The following is a 15,294-nucleotide window of genomic DNA, read 5'->3' on the forward strand; positions in this document are numbered from 1 at the left end:
GTGAATCTGATTTCCTAAGAAGAAACGGGCCATGTGTAGTCATAGGTTCTCTAGAACTTTAATCCTCTCAACGTAAGTCCTAAAAGGCTTGATAATGCTTAGTTACCAAGGTAGCTGTGAGTGATACAGTTCTCTCAGCTGTATTCTCTTAGATACACTGATGTGAAATCCTTCAGTGAACGCTCTGAGGACTTAACCCTTCCCTCATTTCCAGGTCCCAACTTTCTTCTGCCTACTCTCCATCTTAAGAACCATAAGGTATTTGGAATCCAACTTTGGATGATCCAGTAGCATTAATCAGAATGTGTCGGTGGAATGGCAAGCAAAGAAGAGAGTGAAGGGAGAAATTGCCCAAGAAGAACAACAAAATAATTTCTTTTTTAAAAAAACGTTTTCATTTTGTATTTATTTATTTGTTTGTTTGTTTGTTTGTTTATTTTGGCTGCACTGGGTCTTAGTTGCGGGATCTTCGTTGCGGCATGCATGCGGGATCTAGTTCTCTGATCAGGGATCAAACCTGGCCCCCCTGCATCGGGAGCACAGAGTCTTACCCACTGGGCCACCAGGGAAGTCCTGACAACAAAAGAATTTCTTAATAGGGGACATCGTACTAAGAAAAGGAAAAATGTGCTATGTATCCAGTAAATGGTTTTAACCAAGAGGTCTGAGGTTAGACTTGGCTTTTCTTAGGATAGGAATTTTGTGCTAACAGCTTGTTGACTTCAACTCTTTTTCCCTCTATGCTTATCCTAATTTTCTTAGAAAAGTTCCTTTTGCAAAGTACCCTTCTGATATGGATGTATTCATATGATTTGCTTCAGTTGGGATGTTGGTTTAGCTGCAATAATAGTGGCTTAAATAAGATAGAAGCTTGTTTCTGTCATGTAACAATCTGAGGTATAAGAAGCCCTGGACTAATGTGGGACTCCACAATCATGTGGGGCCCAGGCTCATTCTACCTTATTGCTTTGCCATCCTCAACATATGGCATCTGTCTCATGTTCCAGCTCCTGCTCTTATGTCCATGCTCTAGCCAACAGGAAGTAGGAAAATAGAAAGGGAAAGCATTTTCCTTCCTTTTAAGGACATAAGTCAGAGATGTACATGGGAACATGTCACTCCACTTGCATTCCATTGGCCCAAATTTATTCAAATGGTCACTATACCTAGCTGCAAGGGAAGCTGGATAATGTGGCGTTTAGTTGGGCAGCCATGTGCCCCTAGATAAAATTATATTATTATGCAAGAAGAAGAGGAAAGCTATTGGGGAATAACTAGCAGTTTGTGCCAGGTAGGGGAAGAGTAAATCGTGCCCATAGTTTGGCATGGGAGCAGTAACAGCTCATGGAACCTGGAGAAATCAAGGAACTTATAACCTCCCTGACATAAATCATAATGGAAGCTGATGAGATATGGTTCTTTTCCATCAGGAGTGAGTATTAAAGTGTTTAGCTAAGCTATTGTGAAACTATCATCACAGGCTGTTGGGGAGGCATTAAGAAGGGTGAGTTTCAGGGTATTGTATTTTATTTCACAAGATAGTCGACTCACCCTGTAGGGATAATCATAGACCTTATTTCCCTCCAAATTATTTGCATGACCAAAGCCAAACGGGATCCAGTGTCCTAATAAATAGGTAAAAATATTTCAGAGAGCTTCTCAGCAAGCCAGGTGATGAGAGGCTCAGGAAAAGGCCATCAGAGGAGCTGTTGGTTAAATATATAGAATTGGTAAAGCCCAAGGAACTTCCAACTCTTCAACAATTGGAGGACTGTTATCACAGTGGAAGTTCTATCCACATAATGACTGCCAGGGCTGGGATTGGGGTGAAAGAGACCTCCGTTTTTCTAGAGAAGCATCCTCAATGCTTTTCCTCAGAGCTAGCCAGTTAGCAGTTGGCTTTTGCGTGTCAAACACTTGAAGGCACAGAGTTTCCAACAGAGGAGTAGTGTAGACACATAAAGGAATTATACACTTGCTGGCAGAAGCACCCAGCTCTTCAAGATTCTTTGTCAATTAGTTGAGAGAAGGGATCTCGTTCCTGCTCAAAAAGAGTGCTGTTAGAAAAGGATGGCTATGTTCCCTTAAATAGTAATTAGGGACAGGGAAGGAGCTCAGTAGCATGATGATAACCTGTATGGCAATCACCTGGGAAAGGAGAGGCACAAAACAACCACTGACTTCTTATTGCTCTGATCTGGGAAGGTCTTCCAGCACTTCAAAAAAGAGGACAAGAATATTTGGTCTCTACTATAAATATTGGAATGGATAAAATCAAATTATTATTCAAGCTCACGATGATGATGATTAATAATAATTATTACAGTCACACTTATTTAATTACAACATACTTATGCCCCACCTATGTCCAAAAGGAATCTGAGCCACTTACATTACAAAGCACAGATACAGGGGCCCAGTGGTTAAGACTCTGTGCTCCCAATGCAGGGCCTGGTCAGGGAACTAGATCCCTCATGCCATGACTGAAAAAAAAAAAAAAGATCCCGCATGCCGCAACTAAGACCCAGCGCAGCCAAATAAATAAATAAATATATGTTTTTAAAACACAGATACAATAAAATATAACCCTTTAGAATTGTAATAAAAAGACTTTGAAAAGATGTGGGAAGAGATAGGGGAGGAAGATAACTTAAGATAAACAAATGCACTGCAAGTGAGAACAAAGCCTGAGGTTCCTGGAAACCAAAGCAAAGAAGAAAACAAATAGATTGAGTAGTTCTCATTGTGAGTAAGAATGAGCACACCAGTTAATAAGAAGATGCTAACTCTGGGAAGAATTGGCTTTGTTGGATTTTATGTAAGAAACATGGAATATCATAATGGATAAAAGCAGTGTTAAAGATTGGAGCTACTTTTCTTTTGACTGTGTTTTATATCTGCCTCCCTTAAAATCTGTATAATATCCTTACTCTATAAAGGCAATTTTTAGGAGTAGGGATATATATTTACATATGTATATATATTTAGGTATCTCTATACATACATATATGTGTGCATATATGTACATTATAGATATTTATAAACACACATATATATGTTTTGTGTGTATAAATTTCATGATATTCTAGAAACCTGACTTTACCCAAAAATATAGTTCAGAAAGCTTTGAGAAATGAATGGTAGGCATGTTCCTAGAATATCATCATCAGTTGACCTAGTCAGCAAGCCCTCTTCAATATAGGGTAATAATGTATTTTAATTAATGTAGACTTTGTCACAGATATGCTAAAGTCATCCACAGCCCTCTAGAGACGTTCAGACAGTAGCAGAAGCTTTTCTAGCTCCATTTCCTCAGAAATAATGCAACCTTTTTGAAAATGTCATGGTTTTCCTATAAGTAAGGAATATGTCACAATAAAATACAATCCAGTGAAAACAGGCTTAAACCTGAATGGAATTTTTTGTCTAGGTAATGAAAGTCCAAAGGAGGACAGGGTTCAGGGCTGATCAATCCAGTGGCTTAAGGACATCATCAAAGACTCACCTGTTTCTGTTATTCAGTTCTGTCAGCTGCACAATCCGTTTCATGCTAAGTCTGGATCATCTGGGGCTTTCTTATTCATATCTAGTAAGAGACAGTAGGTCCCAAAATGTTCCAGAAATCTCTCTTCATGAGTCCTTGATCTCAAATGGATTACATGCCCATCCCTGAACTGACAATGGTATCAAGGGAGGGGTATTTGTGGATTAGCTTAGCCCTGAGCTCCCTGTCCAAGTCCTAGAGCCGGCTGTGGATTCAGCATCTGGCAACATATGTGAGATGATTAGTAGAGGTGTGATACCTCAAATAAAATCATGGTTTGAACCAAGAGAGGGTCTTAGGAAGTAGTCACAAAGCCCAATATAGCATCCAGCACCTGGAAATTTCATCCTGTGACTTGAAAACAAATAGGTGGAAAGATTTTAAAAATGATTTTATTATTTTTATGTTCTATTATTATAGCATTAATTGAACTCCATGGGAATGAAGAGAAATAAAATCTGCCTATTATACTGTTAACTAAGAAGTCCAATTTTCCTTTAAGGTTTTATATATTTAATATTTTAAAATATTTAAGTGTAATGATAGCAGCAAAACAATTTTGCATCCTGCTTTTATTACCATTTCAATGGTTGTATCATACTCCATTAAGTGGCTCAGTGATATGATTTATTTATAATTATTTATAATTTATTGCCTCTCTGTAGGACATTTAGGTTGCTTGTAATTTTTTGATGTTGTAAATAACCCAGGTAACATTTTTATGCCTGTGATTTTTTTCCTTCTTTGAGACTCATCTATGTCCGAGTATGATTCTTCATACAGATTTATATACATTTATTCATTTATACCAGAATGAAGAAATTTGAAGCTTCTTTTTTTTTTTAATTAATTTTTTTTTTTTTTTTGGCCGCCTTGGGTCTTCGTTGCTGTGCGCGGGCTTTCTCTAGTTGCGGCAAGCGGTGTGCGAGCTTCTCATTGCAGTGGCTTCTTTTGTTGCGGAGCATGGGCTCTAGGTGCACAGGCTTCAGTAGTTGTGGCATGCGGGCTCAGTAGTTGTGGCGCACGGGCTTAGTTGCTCCGTGGCATGTGTGATCTTTGCTCCGCAGCATGTGGGATCTTCCTGGACCAGGGATCGAACCCGTGTACCCTGCATTGGCAGACAGATTCTTAACCACGGAGCCACCAGGGAAGTCCCTGAAGCTTCTTTTAAGATGTTGATCTTTTGAGTTTACCAACTGCTTTCATAATTTGCCTCCTGACTCAGATATTGAGCTCTTCAAATAGTTTTCTTATAAGGACACCTTATAAACGTTCACAATCCTAACCATTTGGATTGACCTTTGGAAGGAGAGTCAGGTCCCTAATCAGAAGGATCTTGAGTAGTGGAGTGATATGTTAGTATAATGTAGAGCAGTGGCTAAATTCAGGGTCTTTGGAGAGAATCATACCTGAGTTTGAATTCAAGTCCACCTGCTTGCTATCTGATCTTTGGACAAATTATTTAATAACATTTTGGATTTCAGTTATCTGCATAAAATACAAATAGTTCCTACTTTATGAGGTTTTTTTTTCAGGATTATGGGAGACAATGTATTCAAAGCCTGATGAATAATAAATGTCAGTAGTGGTGATTATCGTTATTATTCAACAACTGTGAATTTGACCTGAAGCCAAGGGTAAAGGCATGATATAATGTATAGGAGAATTTAGTTTCTGTCCAAGAGAAAAAAAATCAGATTCTCTGTAGTGGATGGCCACCTGGTCTCTGAATCCCTTTCATAGCATTCTCATGCAGTCATTGTCCAGTGTCTGAAAATTTCCTGGAATGAGGCCCTCACTACACCCAAAAGATGTTAAAGTGCTGACATACTGACATTTGATATACTGACACAAATTTTGATTCCTCCCTGTTCCTTCCCTTTCTCTGACCTAGTGTTACCTTTTTTTTTTTTTTTTTTTTTTTTTTTTTTTGCTGTATGCGGGCCTCTCACTGCTGTGGCCTCTCCCGTTGCGGAGCACAGGCTCCGGACACACAGGCCCCGCGGCCATGGCTCGCGGGCCCAGCCGCTCCGCGGCATGTGGGATCCTCCGGGATCGGGGCACGAACCCGTGTCCCCTGCATCGGCAGGCGGACTCTCAACCACTGCGCCACCAGGGAGGCCCTAGTGTTACCTTTTGAAACACAGAGCAAGTCCACTCCTTCACTGGATCTTAAAGGAAGGATCCAGGAAGGCCAGCCACTGCCCATTGCCAGAAACCCTTTCACGTGATCCTCAGCAGATGGTCCTTTGCTGACACTTTTAGGGGCAAAATGGATGTTTGTGAAGTGTGGTCCTTTTCTTAATAAGAAGCACTAATGGTTGGGAATCTCTGCCTTTTATGAAACTTAAGTTTTCCCTCCTGTAACTTCTACCTTTTGGATAAAGTGCTGTCCTTAAAGCAGAACAGAATTAATTTACTATGGAGGCAAACAGATTTGCATTTGAATCCTTGCTCCCTTAGTTGTTTACCTTGGGAAAGTGACTTCAGCCCTCGGAGACTGGGAAATAACAGCACCTAATACATAGGGTTGTTGTAGGATTAAATGAAATAAGCACGTCAAACACTTAACATAGGGCATATATTAGGTGTTTTGAGTATCAGTGGGCATTTGACTAGGTGAAACCATTTTTGTCAGAATACATAGTCTTTACTGTCTTGAATAATAATCAGTGATGTTATGCCTCCGTAAAGTGTTGACAATCTGTTCAGAGCAATGCTGATTTTAAGTGGTAACTTTGGAGAATTGGAGAGGAGGAAAAGGTATAGCCGTGACTACCACCTAGTGGCCATCTAGAGGTATAACAATTTAATCAGCAATGTCTAGGAAAAGTTCAGCTCACTGACCACCAGTTCTAACTGCGGCGGACCCTCAGCAGACAGAAGTTTGATTTCCAACCCATTTTCCAGATCCAGAAGAGTTGAGTCTGAGTCCTACAGATACTAAGGATGGGAATCACAGATTTGATTTAGAGAGAAGTCAAGTCATTTCTTGGAATTAATAGAGTGGGATGCGGAAATGTGAAATAATAATGCTTTCTTTTTGCTGATTTCCTCCTGGAAACGTATGATGTTGCTTGTGCCTAATCTGGGACCACTCACCGGCCTCTGTTTCCCCCAAGACTGTGGATGAACTTCAGTCCACACCAAAGCATTCCCTTTCCAGAAAGGGAAAAAAATATTTTCCAAGATTTGAAAATAAAATTCTTAAAGGGAACTGCTCACAAGAGGCTGACAAATCCTACTTAAAATTTTTTATTTAATTTTTTGATTTAAAGTTTAATTAGTGAACTGAAAAGTTACAAGAGTAATACAAAGAGTTCTTACATATATTTCACCCAGATCTCCCAAATACGAATATTTTACCATGCTTGCTTTTCCTTTATCATGCTCTCTCTCTGCCCGCCTCTTTCTCTTCACACACACACACACACACACACAACCGTTTGAGGGTAAACTGCAGACATAATGTCCTGTTATTCCTAAATACTTTAATGTGTATTTTTTAAAAACAAGGAAATGATCAAAGTCAAGAAATTATTGATGATCTAGTACTATCATCTAATGAACAGACCTTATTATAGTTTCACCAATTATTCCACTAATAGCCTTTACAGCAAAAGAAAAAATTATGGTCCAGGATATAATCCTAACTAGATGCACATATTGCATGTAGTTGTCATGGTTCTTTAGTACTTTAGGACAATTTCTTTGTTTTTCATGACCTGGCTAAAAAACTGAGTAACAATTCAAAATATTGACAGATTATAAAAATTTTTATAGAATTATAGAAATTTTAAAGAAAAGACAAGAATCCATGAGTTCATACTGATACACATACATGAATAAATTAATGAGGAAGAAGCAAAAGCTCTTCCTGAAGAGAATGCCAACTAATAAATGCAGAAGGAATGATGGAATGAGAAAATCACAGCTTGACAACCTTAATAGTAATAATTAGGCAAAAGTTGTCAAAGGATGCTAAAACTAGTAAGTGAAAGATTGATGAATAACAGGATATTTGCATAGTTTCCAAGTATTTCCCCACAAAATATGTATTCATTACAAAGAGAAAAATAATAATTGTATATTGAAGGAAGCTGGATGATACCACCTTAACAAGGGATCAAAGTTAATATCACCAGTAATAATACAGTTAGACAATTTGTGCCTCCTGATATCATGCAATGAAAAGGGCACCGTCTACTTCTTTGATATTCCTTGCCCAAAATGTATAATCTGAATTTAAACACAAGGAACTATCAGACAAATCTAAATTGAGGGGCAATCTATGAAGTAAATGGCTTATACTCTTCAAATTGTGCCTTTTAACCAGAAAACTTATAGCGTCCCTTGACAGCCCTACTTCAGACTGGATGTGTGTATTAGGGTGGTCAAGGGAGATCTAGTTCTTCAGGGCAAAGGCTAGGTTTTATTTCGACCTGGGGATGCTCTGAGTCCCTCTCTCAGGAGACAACTGTGCCCATCAGGATGCACCAGGGCCAGAGGTGCCATGCCTACTTCCTACTCCCATGACTGCAGAGTCGCTGACTCCAAGGTCCAGGATACCACATCTCCATTGTACGATATTTGACCAGGGCCTTGGCATACTCTAGAATTCGGAGGCATTTTCCCAAGGGCATTAATAGAGGCCAAGTAAAAGGAAGCACTACCTGATGCAGAAGGTAGAAATTTCCTGGCTCTGGGGAGTAAGAACTAGGAGGTTAAGCTGGTTCAGGAAGAGAAAAGTGAACATTCAGAATGACAATGTCAAGAGATTATTACTGAGTGGAGTTCAGTCTTTCTGAGGTGAGTTGGGAAGAGAGAAAGAGAGCTTATAACCACAACTCTTCCCTAATGTATTCCCTGGTTTCCCCAATGCAACCGTCAGCCTCCTTAGCCAACTCTAGGAGATAGGTCCCATCCGGGTGGCATCTTTGGCCTCAGGGCAGAGGCTTTCCTGTCCCCTCTGGATAATGGAGAAGGGAACAGTGTTCAAGACACAGCCTCTTGGGTTGGTTTCTAGTGACCTATGGAATGACAAGTTCCAGCGCCTATTACTACACCAAAGTGATGTCTGAGCTCTTCTTACATACCCCATCAGACACTGGAGTCTCCTTCCAGGCCATCAGCAGCATGGCAGACTTCTGGGATGTGAGTATGAGATCTCCTCTATCCCTCCCCTCTTCTTCTCAATGGCCTAAAGCCTGAGGCCACAGGCCAGGGTTCAGGGATGTCAGACAGTGGATAAGGCCATATCCAGAGACCAGGTCATCCCAGAATCAGGCTGAGTCAAAGGATCGGGCATGAATTAAAGGATCAGACTAGACAGAGTTCAGGTAGTGATAGGTTGGAAATCAGGATGATAATCAGAGATTTAAGTCAGTACTTAATCTAGTATTGAGAATCAGAGGTAAGGCAGAATACCTTTTGAAGTATTTTAAATAAAGAATAAGGCCACATCAGGCTAAGATCTGGCCAAGGTTCATGGGTCAGCTGAAGAGTCCAACAGAAGCATACTGTTGGACTCTTACTGTCTCCAGCATACTGTTGGAGACAAGCTGGAGGGGTCAGGGAGTGTGGGAAAAGGTCATTCTAAGGGTAAGGGTCAGGATGAGGCTGGGTCAGGTTCAACCCAGTTCGTGGTCTAGTTTGCCCAGGGCCCACTACTGGACAGTTCGTATTGGACCAAATGGTACAACAACCAGAGCCTGGGCCGCGGCTCCCACTCCTTCATCTACTGTGAGAACCTGCTGCTGGGGGCTCTGAGGCTGCGGCAGCTGAGGGTCCGCAATGACTCCTGAGTGGTGCACGAGGACTTCCACGAGGACATTCTGAGCTGCTACGATGTCTACTCCCCAGACAAGGAAGAACAACTCCCCTTTGGGCTCCTCAATGGCATAGCGTGAGTGAGTCCCCCCACCAGTGTCGCAGGGCTTGCCCCTCTGAGCCTGACACCATCCCAGGTTTGGGAACCACTTCCATTGAGTCTTAAGGAGCCTTGGGGGTACTTGGGGGAGCTGGGGGGCATCTCCCTTAGACCCATCTGTGACTGTTTGGAGACCTTGGTCTGGGGTCACTGAGGAACAGAGAGGGTATGTTAGCAGACAGAGCCATAGCCTCTGGACTTGTTTACACACACAGGTCACAGTCACGGTTGCCCTACTCTGGAGGCAGTCCTGCCAGAGGAAGCATCCTTTCTTGCCAGAATCCCCTCAGGGGTAGGAGGATGGATGAAACATTGATGCTGCCCCACGAGTCGTGCTTGGAAGAGTCTGACCCTTGGAACTAATAGTGGAAGGCAGCAAGGGGCCAAGGATGGATGAGGAATTAAGGAAGAAAGGGGAGATGCGTGGATAGGACAGGAAAGAAGGGGAAGGAAAGAAGGGTCCAGGGAGGAACGTTTGTGGACAGAACAGAAAATCATAGGGTTCAGTAGACAGGTGCAAAACTACAAGAGCAGAAGGGGTCGTTTCTGGCTTATGTGGGCCGGGTGCTTCCCTTATGGGGACTACTCAGGCTGGAGTCAAACGTGGGCTTGGGTTTGTCATCCGTAGGCTTGGTGACAACATGAAAATCAGGAGATTTACGTTTGAGTTTCAGTTCTGCCACTAACTAGTTGGATTATCTCAGATATGTGAGTCTTAGTTTCCTCATTTGTAAAATGTAGATAATATTTACCCTCCCCTCCTCAAATAGTTATATTAAACAAGGTAATATATGTGAAATATATATTATATGTGATATATATATATATATATATATATATGAAACTGTAAAGCCAAGACAATTATAAAGTGTTGCCGTTGCCTTGGGAGATCAGCTTCTGGGGCTGGTTCAGACCTCTCTGCTCAGATGGCTTCTTCTGTGACAGATAGACCTACCACTCGCAGGATGAGCTGGGGGGCTCCTCTCACTGGGGCCAGCTCACAAGCTACAGCAGAGGTGGCTACCACCTGGACCTTCCAGGATCTCAACAGGCCAGTGCAGAGGCACTCAGGGACCTTCAGGAGGGCCTGTGGCTGGACAGGGACAGTCGGGTGGTCTTCACTGACTTCTCAGTCTACAATGCCAACATTAATCTTTTCTGTGTTCTGAGATGGGTCCCCTTTCCCTGCCTTCCCTCTATCCATGGCTCCTGATTCCCTTCTCCTCTGCTGGAGACTCTTCCCTAAACTTGCACCCTATGGTGGGGGTGGGGAGGGGAAGGGATGGGTAGAACTGTTTCAGCCCAGGCCCCACCAGACATCTCCCCCTCCTCCCACAGACTGGTGGTGGAGTTTCCACCTACAGGAGGTGCCATCCCATCCTGGCAAATCCGCACAGTTAAGCTGATCCACTATGTCAGCAACTGGGACTTCTTTGTCATTGGCTGTGAGATCATCTTCATCTTCTACTATGTAGTAGAGGAGATCCTGGAGCTCCACATCCACTGGCTTCGTTACCTCAGCAGCATCTGAAACATTCTGGACCTGGTGGTCATCTTGGTGAGGGACAGATATCTTAGACTTGGCACATATGGGGTGGTGGAAGGGATCTACCCTGATAGGGGCTCCAAGTTCTTCCTTTTGGAGTCCCAAGTCCTCCTTGTGACTTCTGGTCAAATCACTGAGTAACAGCTCCCTAAACCAAAGGCTGATGTTCCCCTGGCTCAGCCCTGGAAAAATCCTGTCTATATCCCCTCTCCCTCTGGCTTATGATCCAGGCCCTGCTCTTTTATTTTTGTACTTAATATTAAGTTCCTCTCTGTCTCTTGTCTTCATGACCTGTCCCCTTGACCCCCCCCCCAACCTTTTTTCTTCACTCCTATTAAAATTTTCTGCCTCTTCATCTTCGTCTCCTTCCTATTAACAGGACACATTAATTTCTGACCAAGGCTGGGAAGTGGTGGGGGAAATAAAATTGCTTGGCTCCATTTCTCCATGGTCCTTTACAACCTACATATTTACCACTGGCCCTAAAGCCTTCTCTTGAGCTTTCAGACATTCCCCAATCATCCTATCCAGTTCCATTTGAACCTGAGATAGTCAACAACTCAGCAGGGAAGGATGTGGTTTTTTTCCCCATCTGTCTTACGCACCACAGCTCTCCCCTGGAACCTCACTGTTGAACTTCCCTTGAGATCCTCTTGACTCTCTGACACCCCCTGGGCCCTGTTGTAACAGCTCTCCATCGTGGATGTGGGCTTCCACATATTCCGAACCCTTGAGGTGAATCGGCTAATGGGGAAGCTTCTGCAGCAGCCAAACACGTATGCTGACTTCGAGTTCCTCACCTTCTGTCAGACACAATACAACATGAACGCCGTCAACCTCTTCTTTGCCTGGGTCAAGGTACCCTGGGATTCCTCACCCCCAGCAACACCTCAGGGCACGCATTCTCCCTTCCTCAGGACTCGTCTCATTTTCCTTGTCTGGTGTGGCAACTCCTGTGGCCCCCTTAGGCCCCTGGGATGGACCGTTCCAGGCTTTTCTGTTTCCTTCCCTAATCGCTTGGTTCAACATGGCCCTTCCAGATATTCAAGTACATCAGCTTCAATAAGACCATGACCCAGCTCTCCTCCACACTGGCCCGCTGTGCCAAGGACATCCTGGGCTTCGCCGTCATGTTCTTCATAGTGTTTTTCTCCTACGCCCAGCTGGGCTACCTGCTTTTTGGGACCCGAGTGGAAAGCATCAACACTTTCATCAAGTGCATGTGTGCGTTCTGCCCCTTCACTCCTCCCTGGCCCCTCACCCTCCAGCTCTGTGGATGTGTGTATCCTTGGGGCAGCTGGGTATGTGGATGTGGGCGTGTCTGTGCTTAAGCATCTGTGTGAGTTCCTGGAAGCCCTGGTGTGTGTGCTCAGTGTCTCTGCATCCTGTTCTGTCTCCATCAGATTGGGCGGAGGTGCAGGGAGGGGTCTGAGTTCACTGAAGAGCAGTAGGGAGAAAATGGGATGGGGTCAGCGTTGTGGTCGGGCTCTGGGTGAATCCCAGACCCTGGTCTCTCAGTTTCACTCAGTTCCGGATCATCCTTGGGGATTTTGACTACAATGCTATCGACAATGCCAACCGCGTCCTGGGACCAGCCTACTTTGTCACCTATGTCTTCTTTGTGCTCCTCGTGAGGGTCCCTCTGAGGGGTAGGGATTTGGGAACCTGAGGGGTGGAGACGTGGATGGCCTGCAGGGTGGGGGTTTGACCCCCGTCCATGTTCTGCACTAATGATTATGATGGGTTTCTCAAATCAAGGGTGGAGAGGTGGGGGAGGGAAGAGCTTCCTGATCTGAGAGCTGCCTAATGTGTGGTCAGCACAGTTAGGCAGTTTTCAGAGTATAAGGAAATCTGCAGGCTCCCTCACTAAAATCAAACCCCTATCCTCCAAGGATGGAAAGAGAAGGAAAAGTGCCTCATGAGGAGAAGAGACTACCCCTAGAAGCTTCTCCGCCTATTCTCTAAGACTCCCCTTCCTCTGGGGATCTCCGGCTTTTTCTACTACCACTGCTTTGTATTTGCTCTCTCTCCCTGCCAACCATGAAAGATCTGGGTTTGAATTTTATCAGAAAAGCCAGTGTGTTTCTTTGTTTGATCAGTGGATGGGGATACAGACATGGATTGGGGATGGATGGTAAAGAGAGCACAACTTTACTCTCACCTTGGAAGGTTTCTGGCTTCAGTGACTGGTGGACTCTTACATGCAGGGGGTCTGTGGCATATGTTGGGGTATCTCTGTGGTCGTTACTGCAGCAGTTGAGTGAGAACACCCGGTTGATGAGGGAGCATGACCCATCTGTAACAGAATTGTGCTGAAAGGCTGCGCTCTGTGGACCCAGAGATGTGGGGATCAGTGGGCTGCAGAGCTGGGGCTGAAAGCACTGGCCCTTTTAGAACATGTGTCTGGGACATTAATAGGGTCAATGGGCTCGATGCTGTTAATGGGTCTGGGAGTGAGGACCCCAGTCCCTGTTTTATCCTCCAGAATATGTTTCTGGCTATCATCAATGACACATACTCAGAGGTCAAGGAGGAGTTGGCTGGACAGAAGGATGAGCTACAGCTTTCGGACCTCCTGAAACAGGTGACTACTTAGTCTCCTTGAGCCACACATGTGCATCAGGGCCCAGGTCCAAGGCTCTGTGTCCTGGTCTGTGCCTGACTGGTTAGGGGCCTGTGCCCTTGTGTGCCTTCAGCTTATCCCTGGGATCCTGTCACCCTGTGGGTGGGGGTGGGAGTAAGAGATGAAGAGGCTGTGGGAACTGGTGCCTGTTTCCTTTCCCCTTCCAGGGCTATAACAAGACCCTACTGAGGCTGCATCTGAGGAAAGAGCAGGTTTCAGAAGTGCAGAAGTTCCTGCAGGGTGCGGAGCAGGAGATCCAGTTTGAGGATTTCACCAACACCTTGAAGGAGTGAGCACCCGGAGATCCAACCTTCCCTGACATTGGTCTGTAAGTCCTTGACCCTCAAGCATACACCCTTTGCCTATAAGCCTCTGATCTTGGCCAGTGGGCCTTTGACCTTGGTTTACAGGCCTTTGACCTTGGTTTATAGGTCTCTGATCCTGACCTTCAGAACTGTGCCCTTGGTTTAAAGGACTCTGACAATGTTCTATGATATTCTGGACCTTGTTGAACAACTCTTAGGACTAGTGTAACAATAATAATACCCTAATCATCGTATACATCCCTCATTCCCACAAAACTCTTATCTTAGTTCTATGCTCCCCCACAAACACAGGTCTATTTCCTTAGCCATCCTCTCCCTGTTTCCCAGTTAAACATATTAACAAGCATTGAACAAATATATTGTGAGCATCAGCTGTGAGCCAGGCACACAGTTGAATGAGACAAAGTCTTTGTCCTCCAGGAGTTCATAGACATGTAAGCAAATAAACAGAATCACAGAACAAGTTCCACAGTAGAAGTAACTAGAAGAGAGGGAGCATGGGGTAATAAAAGCATATACAAAGGCAAAGAGGTATGAAATTGAGCAACATATACAGGAGTAATAAGTAGCTGAGCATTGTAAGGTATCAAATGAAAGGTCGGGCAGAGCAGGAGATGAGGCCAGAGAAATGGGCTAAGGTCACATTGGGAAAAGCCTTGAACAACACTACTCTATTCAAAGAATAGGGTGCCCAGGAGGGATTTTAAGCAGGGAAGGGGTATATTTAGTCTTGTACTTCAGAAAGGTTAATTACTCTAATTGCATTATGAAGGATGGATTTCAGGGGAAGGGAAGGCCATAGGGCAGGGGGGATGGGGGAGAGGGCAGGTTATCTGGAGACAAAGAGATTTTGCAATAATTCCTTTAGGAGATCATGAGGGCCTGAACCTAGTCAGCAGGAGTCAGGGAAGGAAGAAATAGATTCAAGTGATTTCTTCAGGGGTCAAATCGCTACATCTTGGATATCCTGGCTTTCTCTTGGGGCGCCCTTCTTCCCTAGAGAGCAAGACTCTTGCCAGAGTCTAGCAAAAAAGAGTGGGGAGTCCATAACGGAAAGCTCCCAGCCACGGCAGGTCAGAAGTCATTTCATCACCCTGCTCTCCTCAGGCTGGGGCACATAGAGCATGAAATCACTGAGCTCATGGCTGCCTTCACCAGGTTTGACCAAGATGAGAATCACATCCTGGATGAGAAAGAGCAGGAACAAATGCGGCACGACCTGGAGGAGGAAAGGGTGAGCCTGGCTGGTGGACAGGCTACAAGGAAACTGCTCACCCTCCCCTCCCTGCCAGCACACCTGGAACACAAGCCCAAACTGGAAATCCT

General features: G+C 44.1%; 1 protein-coding gene across 1 annotated transcript in view; it reads left to right on the forward strand.

Annotated features, from left to right (window-relative positions):
- PKD2L1 (polycystin 2 like 1, transient receptor potential cation channel) overlaps nt 1-15,294 on the forward strand; it is a 41,906-nt gene that overhangs the window by 24,631 nt on the left and 1,981 nt on the right. Inside the window, 10 exon segments of the mRNA XM_060095713.1 lie at nt 8,571-8,698; nt 9,196-9,449; nt 10,419-10,640; nt 10,809-11,031; nt 11,710-11,877; nt 12,060-12,241; nt 12,538-12,649; nt 13,478-13,603; nt 13,810-13,931; nt 15,076-15,202. Of these exon segments, the coding sequence (XP_059951696.1) occupies nt 8,571-8,698; nt 9,196-9,449; nt 10,419-10,640; nt 10,809-11,031; nt 11,710-11,877; nt 12,060-12,241; nt 12,538-12,649; nt 13,478-13,603; nt 13,810-13,931; nt 15,076-15,202 (1,664 nt within the window).

The sequence above is a fragment of the Mesoplodon densirostris genome, chromosome 1 (assembly GCF_025265405.1).
Source record: "Mesoplodon densirostris isolate mMesDen1 chromosome 1, mMesDen1 primary haplotype, whole genome shotgun sequence".
Lineage (NCBI taxonomy): Eukaryota > Metazoa > Chordata > Mammalia > Artiodactyla > Ziphiidae > Mesoplodon > Mesoplodon densirostris.